The sequence below is a fragment of the Pseudorca crassidens genome, chromosome 12 (genome assembly GCF_039906515.1).
Source record: "Pseudorca crassidens isolate mPseCra1 chromosome 12, mPseCra1.hap1, whole genome shotgun sequence".
Lineage (NCBI taxonomy): Eukaryota > Metazoa > Chordata > Mammalia > Artiodactyla > Delphinidae > Pseudorca > Pseudorca crassidens.
The window spans coordinates 88982860-89006048 of NC_090307.1; the positions used below are offsets into that span (position 1 = coordinate 88982860).

The 23189-nt window shown below is 45.8% G+C and overlaps 2 protein-coding genes across 4 annotated transcripts in view; one reads left to right on the forward strand and one right to left on the reverse strand.

Moving 5' to 3' along the window:
- Positions 1–20619, forward strand: part of GLT1D1 (glycosyltransferase 1 domain containing 1) — a 152631-nt gene extending 132012 nt beyond the window's left edge. The window contains exons 14-15 of one of the 2 annotated variants that reach the window (XR_010933393.1): positions 19300–19559; positions 20062–20619. Coding sequence is in view for 1 of the 2 variants with exons in the window: in XM_067701212.1 (XP_067557313.1) it covers positions 19300–19389 (90 nt within the window). In the remaining variant the exon portion in view is untranslated. Of the gene's footprint in view, positions 1–19299 lie in introns of both variants that reach the window. The other variant, XM_067701212.1, reaches the window with a different exon arrangement.
- Positions 18215–23189, reverse strand: part of TMEM132D (transmembrane protein 132D) — a 639752-nt gene continuing 634777 nt past the window's right edge. For both annotated transcript variants that reach the window (XM_067701195.1, XM_067701196.1), the window contains one exon: positions 18215–22524. In XM_067701195.1, the coding sequence (XP_067557296.1) occupies positions 21340–22524 (1185 nt within the window). In that variant the 3' untranslated portion in view covers positions 18215–21339. The remainder of the gene's footprint in view (positions 22525–23189) is intronic.

Consider the following 23189-nt stretch of genomic DNA (forward strand, 5'->3'; position numbering starts at 1 on the left):
TTAACATCCCTGCGATAACTCAGCGAGGGGCCCTTCTGACGCAGGAGTGGTCCACGGAGCGATTAGAATGGAAAAGTGGAGGCTGCTCCTGGCTAGGAAGCTTCCCACTGTGTCACCCTGGAAATCTATGCTGCTGCCGGATGCTGGGCGAGGGGCTCGCCCTGGGGCCCTTTTTTGTTTTTTAACATCTTTATTGGAGTATAATTGCTTTACAATGGTGTGTTAGTTTCTGCTTTATAACAAAGTGAATCAGCTATGCATATACATATGTTCCCATATCTCTTCCCTCTTGCGTCTCCCTCCCTCCCTATCCCACCCCTCTAGGTGGTCACAAAGCACCGAGCTGATCTCCCTGTGCTATGCGGCTGCTTCCCACTAGCTATCTATTTTACGTTTGGTAGTGTATATATGTCCATGACTCTCTCTCGCTTTGTCACAGCTTACCCTTCCCCCTCCCCGTATCCTCAGGTCCATTCTCTAGTAGGTCTGTGTCTTTATTCCCGTCTTGCCCCTAGATTCTTCATGACTTTTTTTTCTTAGATTCCATATATATGTGTTAGCGTACGGTATTTCTTTTTCTCTTTCTGACTTACTACACTCTGTATAACAGACTCTAGGTCCATCCACCTCAGTACAAATAACTCAATTTCGTTTCTTTTTATGGCTGAGTAATATTCCATTGTATATATGTGCCACATCTTCTTTATCCATTCATCTGTTGATGGACACTTAGGTTGCTTCCATGTCCTGGCTGTTGTAAACAGAGCTGCAATGAACATTTTGGTACATGACTCTTTTTGAATTATGGTTTTCTCAGGGTATATGCCCAGTAGTGGGATTGCTGGGTCATATGGTAGTTCTATTTTTAGTTTTTTAAGGAAGCTCCATACTGTTCTCCATAGTGGCTGTATCAATTCACATTCCCACCAACAGTGCAAGAGTGTTCCCTTTTCTCCACACCCTCTCCAGCATTTATTGTTTGTAGATTTTTTGATGATGGCCATTCTGACCGGTGTGAGATGATATCTCATTGTAGTTTCGATTTGCATTTCTCTAATGATTAATGATGTCGAGCATTCTTTCATGCGTTTGTTGGCAATCTGTATATTTTCTTTGGAGAAGGGGCTCTTTGAAAGTGGCAGAGTCGAATGCGTTTCTCCCCCGCTCTGTGGAAAGGGGACAGGAGAATTGTCCCGCGCATGCTCATTCTTTTGTTAAAGACTCATTGTTATAATTCGCCAGCAAAACTAGGGTGTGTCTTTTCCAGATGCCTCCGGATAAAGTACTGATTGGTAAGGAGCTTTCTCTGCAGCAGAAAAAACTCTTCCCCAATCCTGTTTGGTCTAAGACCACTCTTTTCTGAGGTTCACACTGGTCACAGTAAATATTTTATGTTCAACAGTCTTTTTATAACGTCTGAAGTCTCACGGTTGCAGAATTTTCTCTCTAGTCGCTGCTTCCTGACATATTAGCAGGCACTTTAGTCTCATCAATAAATAGCTTGTCTCAAGGCTATACTTTCAGGAAGATTTGCTTCAGGGAAGCATCCCTGCAGACAGCTAATTCCATCTGTGGAGTGTGACTTCTTGTTATAACCTCATGGATTGATTTATATCATCTCTATAAGCTTAGGGGACTCATTTTGGGGGGGTTCATCCAGTATTCTTTGGTTGCTAACGACGGAAATTAATGTTGACTAATTGTTTTCCCTTGGGTCAGCGTTCTTGCTTTCTTTTTTTTTTTTTAATTTGCATTGGAGTAGAGTTGATTTACAGTGTTGTGTTAGTGTCAGGTGTACAGCAAAGTGATTCAGTCATACATACAAATATATCTCTATCTTTTTTGATTTTGACTAATTTAAAGAGAAACAGCCTTTATGGGTATCTTACAAAATAAAAACTGGGGGAGTGATAAATGAGGAGTTTGGGATTAACAGATGCACACTACTGTACACAAAATAGATAATCAACAAGGACCTACTGTAGAGCACAGGGAACTCTGCTCAGTACTCTGTAATAACCTATATGGGGAAAGAATCTAAAAAAGAATGGGTATATGTATATTTATAACTGAAGCACTTTGCTGTACACTTGAAATTAACACAACATTGTAAATCAACTATACCCAGATATAAAATAAAAATTAAATTAAAAAATAATTAAAAAGATAATAATAGATTTTTTTAAAAAAAGGAAATTAGGCTGAAAACTAGACTTAAAATGGACAGGAAAGAGGCTTCCCTGGTGGCGCAGTGGTTGAGAATCTGCCTGCTAATGTAGGGGACACGGGTTCGAGCCCTGGTCTGGGAAGGTCCCACATGCCGCAGAGCAACTGGGCCCGTGAGCCACAATTACTGAGCCTGCGCGTCTGGAGCCTGTGCTCCGCCACAAGAGAGGCCGCCATAGTGAGAGGCCCGCGCACCGCGATGAAGAGTGGCCCCCGCTCGCCACAACTAGAGAAAGCCCTCGCACAGAAACGAAGACCCAACACAGCAAACATAAATAAATTAATTAATAAACTCCTACCCCCAACATCTTCTTTAAAAAAAAAAAAAAGGACAGGAAAGGACCAAGGGATCACAACATGCGTAAGGTGCAGAAACTGGGGGCACCTAGGTGGACATCCTTTGAGTGGAGGAGATCCAGGCATCTTGATTGACAGCTCCACCAGACTGCATCTGTTAGGGGAAACGTAGCTCCTGCAAAGGAAATTGGCGATGCTGTCACCGGATTCAGGGTGATACCAAAACAGCAAAACAGCACACGACCACCATGCCCTCTTTTATTTTTTTTTAATTTTTAAATTCTTCGGACATAATACAATGCCTTTCAAAAGGCAACTTTTCAATACAAACTTTAAAATTAATAATAGCAACTTTTTCTCTCTAAAACTTGCTGTAGCAAGTCGAGGTGCCTTATTCTGGCCTGCACAATTTAGAAAAATGTCTTTTGCAAGCTTCATAGCAAACATTTGAGCAAATTAAAAATCATCACAGCAATGTACAGAGTTCTCACATGCCTTTGATTTCGCCCTTCTTTTTTGATTTCTACATCTTTTATATTATGAGAAGACATTACCAAAGAAAAGACAATAAATTACTACAAAAGACAACATTGGTGCTTAGGGAGAAAGGATAGTGAAAATAAGCTCTTTTATGTGACCAAGGAATCTCTTTATTTAATGTCCTTATTAATGTGAACTGAACCTAAAGATGTGAACATCTAGGTATATATATATATGTATATATATATATATTGCTTAATTCCAGTTTCACCTGCATTAGATAAACTGTCTTGTAACTTCCTTCTTAAGGAATAATTGTTATATGTTCATTTCTATTCCTCAATTTCTCACTAACCTTCAAATCATTTTGGAGTAAATAGTACAGTAAGGTATTATACAAACAGGAAACATGTAAGTACTACAGTAAGGCATTATACTATATACCCTCATTTTAAATTTAATTTTATTTATTTTTTAATTGAAGTATAGTTGATTTACAGTGTTGTGTTAATTTCTGCTGTACATCAAAGTGACTCAGTTATACACCTATATATGTTCTTTTTTTTAATATTCTTTTCCATTATGGTTTATCCCAGGATATTGAATATAGTTCCCTTTGCTATACAGTAGGACCTTGTTGTTTATCTATTCTAAATGCAATAGTTTGCATCTACCAACCGCAAACTCCCAGTCCAACCCTCTCCCTCCCCACCCCCTTGGCAACCACAAGTCTGTTCTCTATGTCTGTGTGTTTGTTTCTGTTTCGTAGATAGGTTCATTTGTGTATATAGGCCTCCCATTTCCTTGGGTGTCAGAATCCCCCACCAGCAGCCGGCAGGCGCCCTACTTGTTGGGAGACACTAAGTCTGCGTCTTTCCACACCGCCATCTTGACTCCGCCCTCCATAGACTTTTTAATGGTGGCCATTCTGACCGGTGTGAGGTGATACGTCACTGTAGTTTTGTTTGCATTTCTCTAATAATTAGTGTTGTTGAGCATCTTTTCACTATGCCCTCTTTTAACTGATCCTCTCTTGATGGACGTAGTGGTTGTATTCAAAATATTTAATAACTAGTACTAACCCTGACCAATCAGAGTGGACCTGGCTATACACACCTGCAGGGGCCCGGCAGCTGATGCCCCACTGCAGGTACACACAGCTGCACTCTTACAGAACTTTTTCCCTCTCCTGAAAGCTGGGGAAGTAAAAATAAGCACATACTGGTTTCTTGTTTGCACTGTCTTCCTTCTCTGTGCCTTCATCTCTGGATAATTTTGGAGCCTGTATGTCTAACAGGATGAGCCCTGGGTTAGGAATTCTGGCATTCTGTCATTTCGACTCATCTTCAATCAGGTCTTGTTGTTTTACCTGGGGTCTCAGGGTTCCCACTCTAAAACTGGGGCAAGGGACTTTTACATCCAGTTGAACTCAGCAAGCTTCTTAAGGTCTGGTTCACCTAGCATCTCTCAGCAACGGGTAACCAAGTCATTAATTGTAGAAAAGCTACGTGCCCTGAAGGAGGCGGCCACTCAGAATCCGGCTGTTCCCTTAGATTGAACAGCAAGATCGCCTAAAGTTGGAGATTTCGGTCTCTCACGTGGATAAAAGTTAAAAGTACACGCACTAGTGCCTGTCTAGCATCTCTGCTGTCAGAGCTAGCTTTACACAGAGAAACCTTCCCCTCCAAAAAAAAAACCAAAAAAAAAAAATAACAAAAAAAAATAACAGCTTAATGTCTCAGCCGTTTAGAAACCAAATCACTGGTATGTTTACTAATGAAATGTTTCATGCTCTTTGGAGCCTTTGAGGGGAGAAAAGACAGACGCTCAGGCCAATCTATAAATCACGTTAAATAATTTCTATTCCTTTCCAAGGAAACTTTTTCCACCCTCTGTGTGTTATATTATCTGTGTGCAGCAGATACTGGCAGACGGGAAAATGACAGGACACTTTAAGCAAATTGAATGAAGTAGCTCCAAATATTGTATCAAAATAAATGAAGTGAATAACGCAAGAGTGTGTTCCTGGGTCTCTTTTCACAACAATAACCACTGTGTGAACCACACACCACAGGCCATTCAGATGGACAGCTGAATGTAAAGGTGCCACTGTGATGTATTACATACCAGGAGACAATAGGCAGCTTCAATTGCTGTATTTAATTTCAGTAATTCTTTGCGTCCACGAACTGGGAAGAAACAGGAGGGGAGGGGAGAATGAGAGTTACAGCCCCTTTGAGCCCAAGTTTTTGCTTTAGATTCCATCAGATAGCCCAGACGGGTTCTTGGTTTTTTGGGGTTTTTTGTGTGTTTTTTTAGTTTTATTGAAGTATAGTTAATTACAATGTTGTGTTAATTTCTGCTGTACAGCATAGTGACTCTTATCCATATATATTCTTTTTCATATTCTTTTCCATGATGGTTTATCACAGGGTATTGAATATAGTTCCCTGTGCTATACAGTAGGACCTTGTTGTTTATCCATTCTATATATACTAGTTTGCATCTGCTAATCCCAAATTCCCAATCCATCCCTCTCCCACCCCACCGCTCCTTGGCAACCACAAGTCTGTTCTCTATGTGTGTGAGTCTGTTTCTGTTTCGTAGCTACGTTGATTTGTGTCGTATTTTAGATTCCACATATGATATCATATGATATTTGTCTTTGACCTACTTCGCTTGGTATGATCATCTCTAGGTCCACTCATGTTACTGCATGGGTTCTTGGGTTTTAACTCTTCTGGATCTATTGGACCCCCTCTGTTTTCTGAGGGAACATGACTCAGAAATTAGTGGCTCCCTTTGGGGTGGACCTTTGTCATCTTTTGATTGTGCAACACCGGTGATCCCTTTAGGGAAGCCCTCACTGTTCTCTGCTGTAGAAGCTGAAGGAGTAAGAATCTGTCTCTGACAGCGAGGGGTCAGCACGTGGCCTGGACTTGGCCAAGCTGATTCTTTCTCCAAGATTCTGATTCTTGAGTAACAGGTACAGGGAGGTAGGGGATATAGGAGGTCACACCTGTGGCCGGGACATTAAGTGGCTTTTGTCACCTTTGCCGTGGTTTCCACTATCTGGGTCTCTGCAGTCCCCTCGGTCCCTGCTCATTTCCCAGGATTTTATCCCTGTCTCTGATATCTTTCCAATAATGGGTCAATTTCCGTTGCTTGCCACCAAGAAAACTGACCATCTTAAATAAGCTTCTTAGGAGAAAATGCCATTTTTTTTGCCACAGGGAAAGAGAGGTGAGGTATTTTTAAAACACCCTGGGGCTGAAGATAAGAAGACAGTATGCCAAACACTCATTAAACTCTTGCTGTGTCAGAAATGGTTCTAAGTAGTTTGTACCTATTAGCTCAGTGCTCACAATTATATTTTTTTTTCACAATTATATTTTAAGGGAGTTCACTATTATTTCCATTTTACAGATTAGAAAATGAAAGGTGAGAGATGATCAGTTACTTAAGTGCATCAAAGTAGAAAAGTGGAAGGGCCAGGAATTGAACCCAGGGAGTCTGGGTCTAGTTCTTGCCTCTTAAGGATATTCCATTGCCTCTCTTGAATGGTAAAACTGCCCACACCCAAGATAATGCCAAACAATGAGGCAGGTTGGGAAAGCCTCTTACTGTGGTCACAAGAATAGTGACTTCTTTGGTGGACAAGGTTTATTTTGATGCTCCTGTGGGTTCTCTCTGCATCCTCTCCAAACAAGGTACCTGAGAGCAATTTCCCATCCCTATTGCCAGTGGTATCACATCACTTAGATAGCACAGTAGGCTAGAAATATTATTAATCTGGATATAAGAGAGGTGGTACTTGCTGCTTTGGGCAATTATCTGTCAGCCGTGTGCCCTCTGTATAGGTCCTGGCTAAGCTTCCTGTACCTGTCCCTCTCAAACCCTGTAGAATTAATATTCCTCTATCCAAGGACATCATTATGTAATCACATCAACGCCTTGCACACATGTTACTTTGTCATTTTCATACCGTCAGTGGACAGACAGCATAGCAAAAATGCCTAGAATTTTACTCCAAATGGCATGTGAGAGTTAGGAGCTCTGGTTACTCAGAGTCATCTCTGAAATCAGGAAAGGTGGTTTTGGGGTAATTTCACAACAGCACAGCTGGGGATGCAGGAGGCTTGGGAAGCTTTCCTTGGGGCTTCCTACGATGCTGACAGACCACTGCCACCATCTCTCTTGGGGAAGGAGGAGCCTTTACTGATTATCACCCAGCCCAGACCTCTGGAATCCGTTAATAACGATTTACCCTTGGTGTTGACTGCAGAGTTCGGAACTTGTGTAAGATTTATGCATAAGGTTACTCCTTGCCGCTCCCACCCCAAGCTTCAGCCTCTGTTCTTCATGGGATTACTTAAGCTTTACCCGGCTACCTTTTCTCCAGGTATAGCTTTTCTGGCTTGGCCAACCTCCCTCTAATCTTGCAGATTTGGAAATACAACACAGTTACTCTCAATGTCTCCCAATTACCGTCCAGGTCTTGCATCTAGATGAGCACGTATTTTTATTCTTCTTTATTCTCCACTGGGTTGATAAGCACCATGGACAGGTCTACTTATCATTACCTTGTGATAATGACCAAGTTGAGTGAGTTCTGGGCTCAGCCTTGGTGTCATAAACGCGTGATCGCCTGCGCAGCCCAGTTAACAGATTGAGAAGCTGCAATTAATGTGATAACGTTTCACACAGGACATTTCATCTGCAGATATAAATCACAAGGAACATGCATTGTGTTCGGCTAAGGTGAATTCAACTGAATCACTGAGAAGTTATGGTCTCACTGGGACAGCTGAATGCCTTGAAAACAAAAATAGAAAATGAAGGAATTAAAGTGAGTCTTTTTTTTTAACGATTTTTTTTTGATGTGGACCATTTTTAAAGTCTTTATTGAATTTGTTACAATATTGTTTTTTATGTCTTTTTGGTTTTTTGGCCGTGAGGCATGTGGGATCTTAGCTCCCCGATAAGGGATCGAACCCACACCCCCTGCAATGGAAGGTTAAGTCTTAACCACTGGACCGCCAGGGAAGTCCCCTAAAGTGAGTCTTATCTGTAGCAGACATACACAGATGTAAGTTGGGATTGTCACCTTGAGTTACTGTGTGTATGTGTGTACATACATGCCACATGTATCTATGGAACAGGGATTAAGAATGCAGGCTCTGGAGGTAGCCTATCTTATTTCATATCCTGGGTCTGCTACTTATGAGATGTACTATCTTGGGCAAGTACCAAGGAACTCAGAATTTGAGCCCAGGCATTCTGGCCACAAGTCCAGGCCTTAAGCCACCATGCTGTACTGCTTCTCTAGCATACGTAATAAGTCAAGAAGACAAAACAAATATCCTTCCCACTCCACCTTTTGTCCTCTGATTCTTTCCAGAGTCAAACAGAGTTACTAGTTTCTTAGTTTTTAAGATTTATTATTGTTTTTATTTTTTAATTGAAATATAGTTTCAGGTGTACTGTACAATGATTTGATATTTGCATAATTATGAAATGATCACCACAATACGTCTAGTAACCCTGTCCCCATACAAAGTTATTACAGTATTATTGACCGTATTCCTTATGCTGTATATTACGCCCCCATGACATTTAATATATGAATACAGGTTTGTACCTCTTAATCCCCTTCACCTGTTTTGCCCCCCACGCTCTCCCCTCTGGCAACCACCTCTTTTTTCTCTGTTTCTAGGCATCTGTTTTTTGTTTTGCTTTTTAGATTCCACATATAAGTGAGATTGTGGTATTTGTCTTTCTCTGACTCATTCCACTCGGCATAATACCCTCTAGATTCATCCACGTTTTCACAGATGGCAATATTTCACTCTTTTTTATGGCTGAGTAATATTCCATTGTGTATATATAGTGTTTATTTTTGTGTATGTTGTGAGGAAGTAGTCCAGTTTGAGTCTTTTGCATATAGCTATCCATTTCCCCCAACACCATTTATTAAAGAGGTTGTCCTTTTTCCACATAGATTAATTGACCATAGAAGTGTGGGTTTAGTTACTGGTTTCTTATGTATTGCTCCAGTAATAATAGATTTTGATGAAGCGTGACCTAGCCCTAGTCCTTATATCTGCATGTTTGACTTAATGATAGAACACAGAGTGTTCCATATTATATAAAGGCGTCCTTCATTCCTTTTAGTATGCTTTACATAAACTCCACGGCATAGAGCTGTCCCTGGTGTGAGACACGGTGTGGGCGGTCCTGCTAGAGTTGACATCATGCTGGTGAACAGGGGGGTGGGCAGCTCAGCCAACACCCAGGTTGACTTTTCCAGAGCCACCCACAGTGACAACATCCCCTTGACGGCTGTGGTGGCACTGTGGCCAGCGTCTTCCCCAGAGACACCTATTTCGATGTTGATAGAAGGGGGTTCCTGGGATCCTGTGGTGACTTCATATGTCCAGGGAAGACCCCATGGACCCCCTGTAACCATGGAAACCATAGAATCCTATGTGGCAACAGGAAGCCACACTGACTCTGGAGACTAAAGAATCATCATGGCCTTACCAACGTGTATCAGTTGGCTATTGCTGCGTAACATCCAAGCACAGAAATCCAATTGCTTAAATTAATAAATATTTCTTTAGTTCCTGAGTCTGTGCATTGGCTGGACGTTTCTTCTGATCTTGGTTGGGCTTACTGATGTTCCTATGTCAGTTGGTGAGTCGACTGTTAGATCGATTTTGCTGATTTTGGCTGGACTCTCGGGTGTCTGGGGACTTGACAGGACGACTGGATTTCCTTTACTGCTCTACGTGACTCATTCTCTGGCAGGCTACCCCAGGCTTGCTGACAGGGAGGCAGCGAGCTCCAAAGAGTGAGGTGGAGCAAGTCTCTTGAGACGTAGGTGTGGAAAAGGCACAGTGTCACTTCCACCATACTTTGTGGGCTAAAGCAGGTGACGAGACTAGCTCACATCCACAGGTGGGGAAATACACTCTACCTCTTAACAGGAGGTGCTTCAGAGTCATGTTGCAGATGGTGTGACCCACAGGGAAAAGAATCGGAGCCTCTTTCTGCAGTCAGTGCCTCACACCAGTAGAGTGTACTGTCCCAGAAGCTTGGAGACACTTACGGGCTGAGAAAAGGCCTTGGAAGCCTGTACTGACCCCTTGGGGCCTGAGAGCTGGTTATAACCCAGAGACCCAGAGGAGCCCCATGGACTCTGTAGCCAGTTCCCTGTTTATGGACATTTAGATTGTTTCCAGGGTTCTGTCATTCAAAAGAGCTCTGCAAGAAATATCCTTAGGCCTACATCTGTCTATGTGCAAATGTGCAGGTCCAGTTGTGGGATAAATCGCCTAGTGTACTTTGGAGAGAGAAGCTTTCTTTGTGGGGGGAGCGCTTGGCGAGGTACCTAAGTAACTCCGCACAGGCTCCATACAAGAACGGATCTCCTAGAGGCTGAAACCTGCTCCTAGAGGCTGATTCATCATCAGAGGCACCAGTGTCTGAGACCAGCGGCCGTCCTCTGCACCCAACCTCTACTCATCACCCCTCCCCAGCATTCAGCATTGGTCTTCCTGACAGCATTCCACTGAGTGCTTCTCCCGAGGATCCCTCTGCCGGGCGCACTGAGCCAAGGGCTGCATTAAATCAGGTCTCTGTTGAATGGCTCAGTAATGCAGAGCATCCCGGATCCAGTGCTGCGAGCCAGGGCTGTTGCTTAAGGAGAGCATTCTTTGCCCATCTCTGACCTCAGGAACCTCAGAAACTTACAAGCAGCTCATGCAGCTCAATATCAAAAAAACAAACAACCCAATCCAAACATGGGCAGAAGACCTAAATAGACATTTCTCCAAAGAAGATATACAGACTGCCAACAAACACATGAAAGGATGCTCAACATCACTAATCATTAGAGAAATGAAAATCAAAATTACAATGAGGTATCACCTCACACCAGTCAGAATGGCCATCATCAAAAAATCTACAAACAATAAATGCTGGAGAGGGTGTGGAGAAAAGGAGACCCTCCTGCACTGTTGGTGGGAATGTATAGCCACTATGGAGAACAGTATGGAGGTTCCTTAAAAACCATATGACCCAGCAACCCCACTACTGGGCATAAACCCTGAGAAAACAATAATTGAAAAAGATACATGTACCACAATGTTCACTGCAGCTCTATTTACAACAGCCAGGACATGGAAGCAACCTAAGTGTCCATCGACAGATGAATGGATAAAGAAGATGTGACATATATATACAATGGAATATTACTCAGCCATAAAAATAAACAAAATTGAGTTATTTGTAGTGAGGTAGATGGACCTAGAGTCTGTCATACAGAGTGAAGTAAGTCAGAAAGAGAAAAACAAATACATATGTTAACACATATATATGGAATCTAAAAAAGAAAAAAAAAAGGTCATGAAGAACCTAGGGCAAGACAGGAATAAAGACGCAGACCTACTAGAGAACGGAATTGAGGACACGGGGAGGGGGAAGGGTGAGCTGGGACAAAGTGAGAGAGTGGCATGGACATATATACACTACCAAATGTAAAATAGATAGCTAGTGGGAAGCAGCCGCATAGCACAGGGAGATCAGCTCGGTGCTTTGTGACCACCTAGAGGGGTGGGATAGGGAGGGTGGGAGGGAGGGAGACGCAAGAGGGAGGGGATATGGGGATATATGCGTATGAATAACGGATTCACTTTGTTATAAAGCAGAAACTAACACACCATTGTAAAGCAATTATCCTCCAATAAAGATGTTATATAAATGGTATCCATATTGGAAGGGAAGAGGTAAAACTCACTCTCTGCAGACGACTTGATAATTTACATAGACAATCCTGAAGTCTCCAATCCCAAACAAACAAAAACAAAAACAAAACCAAACCAAAAAAAACACCAACAAGTGAACACAGAGGACTTCAGGCAAGGTCAGCTTCCTTCCCAGCAGCTGAGGCCACACTGAGGTCCAAGCCCAGATTTCTGCCCACATCTGCCACTCACAGGAGTGGCAGTTGGAACCACGTTCAGTCCTGCTGTTCCCTGACCTTAAGCTGCTTGGTGGGTCAGGGGAGCCGGGACGGGAGCCAGGAAGCACGGCTGAGTGGAACTTGCCTCCTTGGAACTATAGCACCGGCATCTGTATGTCGATACGCATGCTTCAAAGGGTAGATTGGGAGCAGGGCCGCCAGTGGAGCTGGGAGGCCCAGCCAGCACAGAGGCCTTTGGGGAACGTCGGGCTCCTGGGCGACACAGCAAAGAGCAAAGCAGAGACGGTCCGTTCTCGGCTGCCTAATTGGCTCACACCAGCTATGAGGCACTGGCAAGAAAGTCCCCAATCATTCAAGTTGGTAGTGAGAATCCCAATTAGACCTCAAGAGACCTCTTCCCTCTCAAGATGCTGTGCTTGTTCTGCTCCTTCGGGCCAAGCTGACATTGGCAACCGAGTCATGCAATCCTTAAAGGGGAAAAATAACCCAGTCGGGCATGCATCCGGTCGCCCCTCCCTCTGTCTTCCTATCTTTACAGGAAGGTTGGCTCTCAGGAATCCAGCCACGCCATAAACCAAGCAGCTTCTACTGGACGCGGCTAGTGTATTCATCAGGTGGGAGTAGGTACTGCTGTAAAGAAGCCAATATAGCAGTTAGTGAAACAGAATCAAGGTCTGTTTCTCGTCAAGAAGGGTCTGGGAGGGTCCGATCCTCTCCAGAGCCACGAGCGTCCTGCAGCCACTCAGGGGCCGTCCCAGGCTCCCTCCAGCCGGTGGTGCTACATGCCAACTTGTGTCTTCCCCAAATACCGTATGATGTCACTTATATGTGGAATCTAAAATACAACAGAATAAATAATAAAAAAAAACAATAAAATAAAATATGACAGAAACAAACCTATCTATGAAACAGAAACAGATTCATGGACATAGAGAACAGACTTGTGGTTGCCAAGGTGGGGGGGTGGGGATGGATGGAGTGGGAGTTTGGGGTTGGTAGATGCATACTATTACATTTAGGATGGATAAACAACAAGGTCCTACTGTAAAGCACACAGAACTGTATATTCAGTATCCTGGGATAAACCATAATGGAAAAGAATATAAAAGATGAATGTATATATGTACGTATAACTGGATCACTTTGCTGTACAGCAGAAATTAACATTGTAAATCAACTATATTTTAATTAAAAAAAAAAAACCCAAAACAAAAATCATACGTCTTCCTGGTCACGCAGGCAGGGTAAGAGAGAGCATGGGGCGCTCGCTCACACTTGCTTCTGACCGCCCCTTCTGGGAGTGACCTGTCATCCCGGTTCACTCGTTGCCAGAACTAGTCACGTGGACCCAACTGAACTGCAAGGCTGGCTGGGAAATGTACCGAGAACAACTGTCTCTACCACAACTTCCATGTGTTAAAACACGCCCAAGTATTTGGGGGCTCTAGACAAAGAAGGGAAACCCCTCCCTTCCCTGGGGATATGAAAAAGCCAGAGAAATGTCTATTTGTCAGTAGACTTTGGAGGTACTGATTGGAGCACAGCTGGCAGGATTCTGACTAAAGTGAAGACGTCCACACAGGTTGATCTGGGAAGAGGGGGGATATTTAATTCTTACCATGCTACACTCACAGACAGTAAGCCAGCAAGGTCTGTATAGAAAGAGATGAGAAGAGGTATTATCTCCTATGCCCCTCTTGAGGGCAGGAGTTGCATCAACCCATATTTGTCACCCCTGAAGTGATCGAATCTGAAGACTTGTCTACTGGCCCAGGGGAAGAGGCTGGTGTCACATCTATGAGGCAGCATAACTACATTATAGTAGTTTCCTAAATTATTGTTCAGTTTCCTGGTTTCCACTAGGTGGCCAGCTTAATTTATCAGACTATGCCTTTGTCACTCATGCTCTGCAAACCATTCATTGTCTGTCTGCCCATCCATCCACTCACTCAAACATTCATCCATCCATCTACCCATCCAAACATTTGTCCATCCATTCAAGTATCTAATCATCCATCCATCCACCCATCCATCCATCCATCCATCCATCCATCCATCCATCCATCCATCCATCCACCCACCCATCCATCCATCCACCCACCCACCCATCCATCCATCCATCCATCCATCCATCCATCCATCCATCCACCCACCCATCCATCCATCCATCCATCCATCCATCCATCCATCCATCCATCCATCCATCCATCTAAAACAGCCATCCATCCATCCAAACATTTGTCCATCCATTCAAGCATCTATCATCCACCCATCCATCCACCCCTCCATCCCTCCATCCCTCAAGACAAATGTTTACTGAGTGCTGACTCTTGCTAGGCATGGCTCTAGTCATGGAGTACACAGCAGAGGACAGGTAGGACTAGATCCTTACTCTTCTGGAACTTACGTTCTGCTAGGGAAGACACACAACAAACAAGAAAGGCACTACTTGGAAAGGACAATGCCAGAGTTGTCTACAAAGTCTGTAAAATGAGATGACAAGAGAAGGGGGACTTGAACGGGAGGGGGTGTGAGGCTACTCTAAGGTGGGCAGAGAAAGCCTCACTGAGGATGTGACATATGAGCTGAGACCTGAATGGTAAGGAGGGGTCAAGCCTGTGACAATACGGGAGAACAGAGTTCCAGAAAGGAGAGGCAAAAAGGGCAGAAGCTCCGAGGTGGGGATAAGCGTCTTTCGTTAGAAGAATAGACAGAAGGAAACTAGTGGGGCTGGAGTTGGTGAAGCAAGAGGGGCTGCAGTGGGAAATGAGGGTGGGGTGATGGGCGGCGCTGCATCGCGCTGGACCTGTCGGCCAGGGTACAAAGTCCAGGTTTCACTCTAGGATTTATGGGCATCTATTGGAGGTTTTAAGCTGGGGAGTGACATGATTTGAATTATGTTTTTAAAAGGTCACCCTGTTAATTTTCATTTCGCAAACACTGACTGTCTACTTAGTAGATTCATTTAAGTGCCATGAAATGCCCTGGAGGCAGGGGGAGCAAAGGAGAGCAAGACAGAAGCTTTTAAACTTATGAAACAAACGTCGGCCATCATGCTTTGAGTCCATTAGCGTAACTGGCAGATCTGACTAGATTGAACATCAGGGAAAAACCGCCGTGAGAAATTCAAAGTCTGGCTGTCCTGGAAAGAGGAGGGGACACAGGGTCTGCTGGCCCATGGGACTCTTTCATGGGGATCCAGCCAGAGAGTGATGGGTGGGTCTCCAGGGTGGACCCACACAGTTGGTTTGTGAAGAGATTTGCTACCTCTTCTTCAGCATGAACCTCAATTTTCTGGGGTCCTGTACCTGTGGTTCCAGGGTCTTCCCGAATGTCCAGAAAGCAAAGCTCATGGGAATGGAATTGTGGGAGGGAGAAGTGAGGAAGCCAGGAAGAGCCAGAAGGGGCTCGATCGCTTTGCGGGACCCACATCCATTTTTACGGCAAAAATACCTTGATTCTCCCTTTGAAGTTGGTCCTTTCTCACCCTGAGCCCCTACTTTTTTGTTTTTTACCCGAGATTTAATGTACATTTATTCTTAACACGTGGACCAAGAGTATAATGGTTTCATACTGAATAAAAGATACCCATTAAGCCAAAGAAGGAAAAAAGGAGGCATTTACATCAAGTTTATCACTGAAAGAAATCTCAGTCGTGTTTCTTCATCAGAAACTTCAACTGAACCTAGAACTTTTCCACACCTCGATTAGAAAGAAAATAGAACAAAACAAAAACCCAGAAAAAAAAAATAAACTATAAGTTGATTGGCTGCTGAAACAGCAAGGCACTAATCTCTCCCCCAGGCTCCAGCTGGAGGGAGATGTCTGTGATGGAGGCCTGAACATTACATCTTGCAGGTGACAGACTTATGTTCAGCTTGTGACTCCAGTCAGCCAATAGGGGTCAATTGAGGGACTTTATGTGAAAGTGTCAGGACACTTACTGTCTTTACTCGGAGATTCTTTGCTGTGAAATGCCAAGGATAGGGCTTCCGGAGGCCACTGTATGTATGACCTAAGCCTCAAATCAAACAGGCAAATACTAAGCCCAGAGTAAGAGAGGGGAGGAGATAGAACCCTGGGTTCAACCATTCCTGAGGCCAGCTTCACCTCCGCTTGTTCAGTCCTATGGAGCAATAAATTCCATCCACCTCCCCTATTATTTTTCCTGAAGTCCAGTTAAAAAACAATTTTTAAAATCACTTGCAATGCAAACATCAGGATAGGACTTTTCCCCTCCTAAGGGGACTACTTCCTCCCTGGAGTGGGTAGACTTGTCTCCCTCAAAAGATGTGTTGAAATCCTAACCCTCAGAACCTGTGACTGTGGCCTTATTTGGAAAGAGGGTTTTTGGAAAGAGACAAGGGATTCCAAAGATTGCCAGCGACCAACAGAAGGCAGAGAAGGAGCATGGGACAGATTCTCTCCTTCACAGCCAAGGGAGGAACCAATTCTATTAACTCCTTGATTTTGGACTTCCGGCCTCCAGAACGAGGAGAGAATACGTTCCCGTTGTTTTAAGCCCCTAGTTTGTGATATACCTCTCAAAAGACATGTAGCCTTTTAAAAAAAAATCTATTTATCTATCTATTTATTTATTTATTTATGGCTGCGTTGGGTCTTCATTGCTGCACGTGCGTTTTCTTTAGTTGTGGCGAGCGGGTGCTACTCTTTGTTGTGGTGCGCGGGCTTCCCATAGCGGTGGCTTCTCTTGTTGCATAGCACGGGCTCTAGGTGCGCGGGCTTCAGTTGTGGCACACGGGCTCAGTAGTTGTGGCGTGTGGGCTCAGTAGTTGTGGCTCGCGGGCTCTAGAGCGCAGGCTCAGTAGTTGTGGCGCATGGGCTTCGTTGCTCCGTGGCATGTGGGATCTTCCTGGACCAGGGATCGAACCCGTGTCCCCTGCATTGGCAGGCAGATTCTCAACCACTGCACCACCAGGGAAGCCCCGAGACACGTAGCCTTAGCACTCTTCAATCCTCCTATGTGCAGGAGGCTAGATTCACAGATTAGCACTCCCCCCCTCCCCCCCCATCATGTGATACATACGTCAGCTGGGGCCAGATGTAGGCAAAATGTATGGTAGAGAACTTAACAGGAAGGCTTCTGGGGCCAGTCAGGGGTCAAACTTGCATCCGGATCTCTGGCCACAGCATCCTCTTTGCTCATCACCCCTCAGGTCATCCCTGATCCCTGGGCTGGAGAACCTGAGCCACCCTGGGGGAGCATCCCTGCTTCACCCGCATTCCTGCTGGAGCCTCCATGGCTGCAGCCACAGCAAAGCGGGGTGTGGGGGGGGCATCCCCGGTGGGAGCTAATGACTGCGTCTTGGAAAATGACACACGGGGTAGTTAACTCACAGTTCTGAGCTTCCCCAGAGGGAAACAGACAAACCATTCTCTTGCTCTCCCAGGGTGTCTTAGCACAGCCTCATTTGTAAGGTGGGTGTGAAACTGAGGAGAAGGTGAGGCTTTTCTAGATAAGACACGTTCCTGGAAGCCCAGTGCCCTGGTGGGTCTGTAGAGCAGTCAGCTGCCCTGGGTCTGCACACAAGTTTAGCTGCCCTAGACCTCTGGCCAGAGGCCGGTGTTATGGCCTTAACTGTGTCCCCCCAATTCAGGTTTTGAAGTCCTGACCCCCCAGTAACTAGATGTGACCTTGTTTGGAAATAGGGTCTTTGTGGATGCAGTTAGTTAAGACGAGGTCTTCATGGAACAGGGTGGGTTCTACTCCCACTTGCCTGCTGTTCATCTAAAAAGGGGAAATCTGGGCACGCACACGGGCGCATCCTGGGGAAAACACCACGTGAACACGGAGACAGAGACGGGGTGAAGCGGCTGCAGGACAAGAGACACCAAGAGTGGCCGGCCGCCCCCGGGAGCCGGAGAGGGGCTGCACCAGAGTGTCCCTTAGAGCCTCAGAAGGAACCAGCGCTGTCGACACCTGATCTCAGACTTCCGGCCTCCAGACTGTGGGAGAGCACATTTCCGCTGCTCAAGCCCCCCAGCTTGCGGGACTTTGTTACGGCAGCTGGTAATGGATTGCTCAAGTCTGGGGCACCCAAAGCCGCAGGAAGCCACGGCCTCCACTGGGGGGCGCTGATGATCCCGGGTTCCATGCGCTTGGGGGTCTGGTCTTAGGCAACAGGACCTGAACTCACTGTCTCAGGGAGGGGGGCCGGGGCTTGGCGCGGGAGGTGGAAATGAGCAAGCAGGTAAGGCTAGGAGGAACCCAGCAGCATCACTTATTTTATTCACACCCCAAAGACACCCTGTTGAAAAGTCAGTTCGTTAAGACGTTCATAGCATTTCTTTCTCGGGCTCTGGGTGCACAGAGGGCAGTGTGATCACCGTAAGCTGTGTTCTTTAGGCGATGTTCCCTCTCTTCCCAGGAGACACACGGGGGTACGCGCTCTCTTTCATATAACAATACACTTCTCCTGATTCTGTCTTGAGAACACACAGCTCCCTCCACCTATTTTTGTTTTTTGCACTTGGGGGTTAGAGACATGGCTGGGGAGAAGTATTTCCCTATTAGAGGAGAAACGGTGAAATGAAAGTTTGCCCTCTGGGCTGGGGAGACTGGGTGTGAAGAGGCCTGCAGGGACGTCTGCCTGGAGACAGCAGCAGCAAATTCACCATGTCCAATAAGGGCCACGCTGATTGTAAGCCCCATTTTCCCAGAGTGTCTGCATTTTCAAGAGAAGGCAGAGATCCAGATTTTTTAGGTGAAGTGGCCAAAGTCTTAAGTGTTGACTCAGTCTTTTTTCTATTCTGTAACCTGTTTTATTATCCTTCATACAATTTATGACCATCTGAAAATTATTTCGTTTGCTGTTAATCCCCCCAGCCCCGGCTAGAGGTAAGGTCTTTGAGCGTCGGCCTGGGTCTGTTATATTTACCGCTTACCTCCTGTATTTGCACTAGTTCCTAGCACACAGGAGGTGCTCAATAAATACCAGGTGAATAAGTCAATGACCCATCACTTGATACTGTTTGCACAAAGACAAGGATTTCACGCAACTTCTTTTTCTGGGGAATCGTCTCGGGACTGCATTTGATTATTAGAGGAATCTAAAACTCAACCTTTTTAAAAACACCCCAGCCCAGAGTCACCACAGGCACACACGTGCCTCAGGAAATTGACTTCTGAATGTACGTGTGAGATCCAAAGACAGGACAGAGCCCTTTTTGCTCCAGCCCAAAGGGAGGCTGGACTACACGCTTGCCTGCCGTGGTTCTCACTTACTGCCATCAGTCAGCAGGCTTTTAGCAGAGAACTGCACACGTGATTGATTTTCAAATCCTTTCAGGTCCTGAAGGAGAGATACTTAGTACACAATGTACTTTGTCATCATGTGTCAACATCGCCTCAACACAGAGAGAGGCATTACGCTGCGTAAGACTGTAATCGGATTGTTGCCGGGATCCGTCAATCTGCTTCTTCATTTCCCCAGAGCTCAGCTTTGGAGGGCCATTTGCCATGGATGCCAGCCGCTGGGAGGGGGTCAGTGTGTAGAAAGACAAAGGACAGCCATAAAGCCGTGGAAGGCAAATTTTATATTTACAGCCGGTAAGTTTATAAATATATATTACATTCTTAATATCTACAATACATTCTGCACGCAGACGGATTTGAGAGGGGGCAGCGGCAGCGTTATGAAACGGAACATCACGTGGGAAAGAATGAAAGAAATGAGGGGGGTTACTGAAAGCAAAGGATTATCCTTGAAAAGGGGTGACAGTTTAATCACCCAGCCAGACAATGTAAGTCAAGTGGGGGACAGGAGCAGATAGCTGATGGCTGCTGGAATCTCAGTCTTAGAGCAAACGGACAGCACCTTAGTTTGGGGGAGAGTGCTGAGGTTGAGAGGGTGAACTGGTGGAATTTACACACTTGATCTCAGGAGAATTCAATTATATGCATAGAGACTGAAAAAGAGAGAGAGAGAGAGAGAGAGACAGAGGAAGCAGAGAGATAGGTTCAGAAAGACACAGGGACAGAGAGGCACACAGAGAAAGAGAAACTGACCTTAGAACCCAACACTCAAATAACCCAGCTCTCTGCCCCATAGGTGGTTACCTCAGGTCCCTCCATCCCTCCAAGGTGGAGAAGAAGCCTCCCCCACTGGCCCCCTGTGTGTGAATGGGCCAGGCTTCCTGCCCAACCCACCTCATCGCACACCCCGAGTCCCAACTCTCCCCGCCCTGTACCCTCCGTGTGGACACCCAGATTTATCTCATCAACCTTGAGCAGCAGACTGGATGGGACCGTCCACAGAGGCATCACAGAAGAACCCTGCTTTCCAGAAAAGCAAGGGGAAGGAGCATCCCTGGGTGTTGAATTCCTTGTGCGCGCTGCTGACCCTCCAAGACCAGCCTCTTCAAAGAAGGACACGTGTGAAGTTTGCCCAGTGGGGCTTCAGCGTAGAATGTCACCTGGGGGTTGACACAGACGCCACAGTGGAAGAGAGGGAATGGTGACACTGCCCTCCACTGCCGAGTGACCAATGACTTTTGGAAAGGTGGCGATGTGGGGCGTGGTGGGGGAGGAGTACAAAGGTGAACATAGTGAATTTGCTAAAAAAAAAAAAAAAAAAAAAAAATTTCTGGTCCTTCGAACCCAGTTGAAAGTCTACACCCAGGCTCCCTAGTTTACTAGTAAAGGGATGCTCTGAACGGCTCAGAGCGCTTTTGTTTGTTTGGGTGGTGGTTCTTGGCATGTAGTTACAAAGGTACTGGTGGCCTATTTACCCTCCTGTTCCCTTTCAATCCTCGTCAGCGATTGCCTTGCTTTGCCCCAGCCTTTGGGAGATAATAACTCGAAACTCGAAACTCTTGCTTCCCAAGAGCTGACTCTAGGTGGCGCTAGACGCCACCTCTGCTCATATGCTCACAGCCAGATGTGCTGCCGGAGGTCCAATGACACGCTTCCTCCCATCCATCCCCTTGAGCCCAACCTGAGTCTCATTTTTCTCCTGTGGTCCACAACATTGAATACGGCAGCTGTGTGGCTTCGATGAAAGAAAGTGAGATGGCAAGAGAGGGACTGTTCTCTCCTGGAGGTTCTCTGAAGTTCAGTGATTCAGAACTCATCTTTCTTCCAATGTAAGAATCTCGCCGTGCATGATAAACCCCTTAACACTGACAGAAACATTGGACCCTGGAATGTGGACATCAATTCCAACTCGGGGCCGTCCCAGGGGAGCCAGGGTCATTGTCTGTGGCTCTGTGGATAGCGTCACCCTGATCTTGTCCCGTCTTTTTATTTCCCCACCGGGCACACGGTTGCCCCACATCCCCAAGTTAAAGGCCGAAAGGTGAGTGAGAACCAACGTCTGTGAAGGCCCGGCTTACACATCTTCATGTAATCCTTCCATGTAGCCGCATGACTCTTGGCATCCCCCAGGGTCCAGATCCTGGCAGACCCATTTCACGGCATCCTCACTGCTGGTCGCTATGGAGTTCACGGCAGGGCATCTGTCATCCGTAGAGACGGTGGTGAAAGTGGTGAATTCCACTCTTTTCCTTTTTGAGGTAGGGGACGTTGGGGGCTCGCTTTTCGGATCGCTCCCGTCCATGAGTGCGTGTCCTGAAGATGCGAACAGCTGTCCGTTGGTGCTGTTTGGGGAGTTTGTGCTGAGGAGATACTTACTCTCTTCGAAATCCATGCCCCTGTCGATGGCGGTGATCTGCTCGTCCTGGGAGGAAGCCAAGTTGATGTGATTCTCCAACAGTTCGGCCCGGTGGCTCAACCCGACCCAGTCATGGTAGTGACTCATACCTTCTTGTTCCTCGAAGGGAACCTGCTTGTGCCTGTACTTTAACGCAAAGGTCACACAGTTTATTAGGAAGACCAGAATGGCCAGGCAGAAGACACCCAACAGGGCATACATCCCAATTTCCAAGTCGCTCAGCCCTTTGGAGGCCTGCGTGAGGTCATTCTCATCCATTTCCCCATAGCTTCTGGGCAGGTCCACCTGGGCGGGGAAGCTGGTGAGGTCAATGGAGATGGTCTGCAAATGGCTGTCATCATCCAGAAGGCTTTCCTGGCCACGGTTCTTCTGGAAGGTGGACCTTTCCGTGGTGGAGCCCCTTCCTTCCATGAGGCCCACGGAAGAACTGCCGTAGTACCGTCCCTCTTGACGCCCCCATTCTTGTGAGGGTCTTTTGGGTCTTCTGTCACTGACATTATTATCCAGGTGACCTCCTGCCCCCGTGTGTCTGCTGTCGCTGGTGTTGGGACTGGCATCGTTTGGGCCAAATTTAACTTTGACGTTGGCTGTCCCCACGGCCAACACGCTCTTCCGTTTGGATTTCTGGCATGACTCACAAATAACCATTTCGACCTTCACCAGGGCACCCTGTCCCTCGGCTTCAGCGATGATTATAGGCCACTTGAATTTGGGGTCTTGGTGGATAGAGACCACCTTCTCATCCAGTGACGTGGCCATCAGGGAGAAGTCTTTCGCGTCGTAAATATCCAAGGGGGTGACGGAGCCGTCACTGAATTGGACCCAACAACTGATGGCTGCTTCCTGTTGAAGAAAAAAAGTAAGTTCATCAAAATGGGCCCCAAAGCTCACTGAATACAAAGTCTTAGTAAAAACAGACACTGTCACAAAGATAATACTCCAAGAACAAAGGGAAACCTTTTATGCAGCGTAGAAACAAGAGGCAAGAAGTACTGAGGGTATGAAAGAAAATGAATTCCTGTAAAGATGTAGAAGCCAAAGAAAACTACAACAGCAAAATGACAATGATGGAACAGGACCAGGAATAACCCTCCCTAATGAGATCTGCTTTCTTTCCTCAGGTGTTGAAAGAAAGATGGCTTCTTTCGGCGGTGCCAGATCTACTTCTGCATAGTAACCAACTGCCTATCAACGGAGATCTACCGGTTAGTGGGGTCATTTACAAATGTTACACAGGTAAACGAAAAATATTTATTACGTTATTTTTAAGTTGCTTTAATACCGAGTCTCCGTGCACTACTCACAACACAGGTTAAGACCCCTGACCTAGACAAGGGTGCCCCAGAGGGGCTGCAGGCTTTGGTTGTGTGGGTCCTGCTACATCAGCATCTAAGGATGGGTTTGTATTGGCTTGTGGACAGTCTTGGCTTGGAGGTGAAGAGTAAAGCCAACCAGCCAGAGAGAGGGTTAGGGCTAGGGTTAGGGTTGGGGTTGGGAAGGGTTAGGGT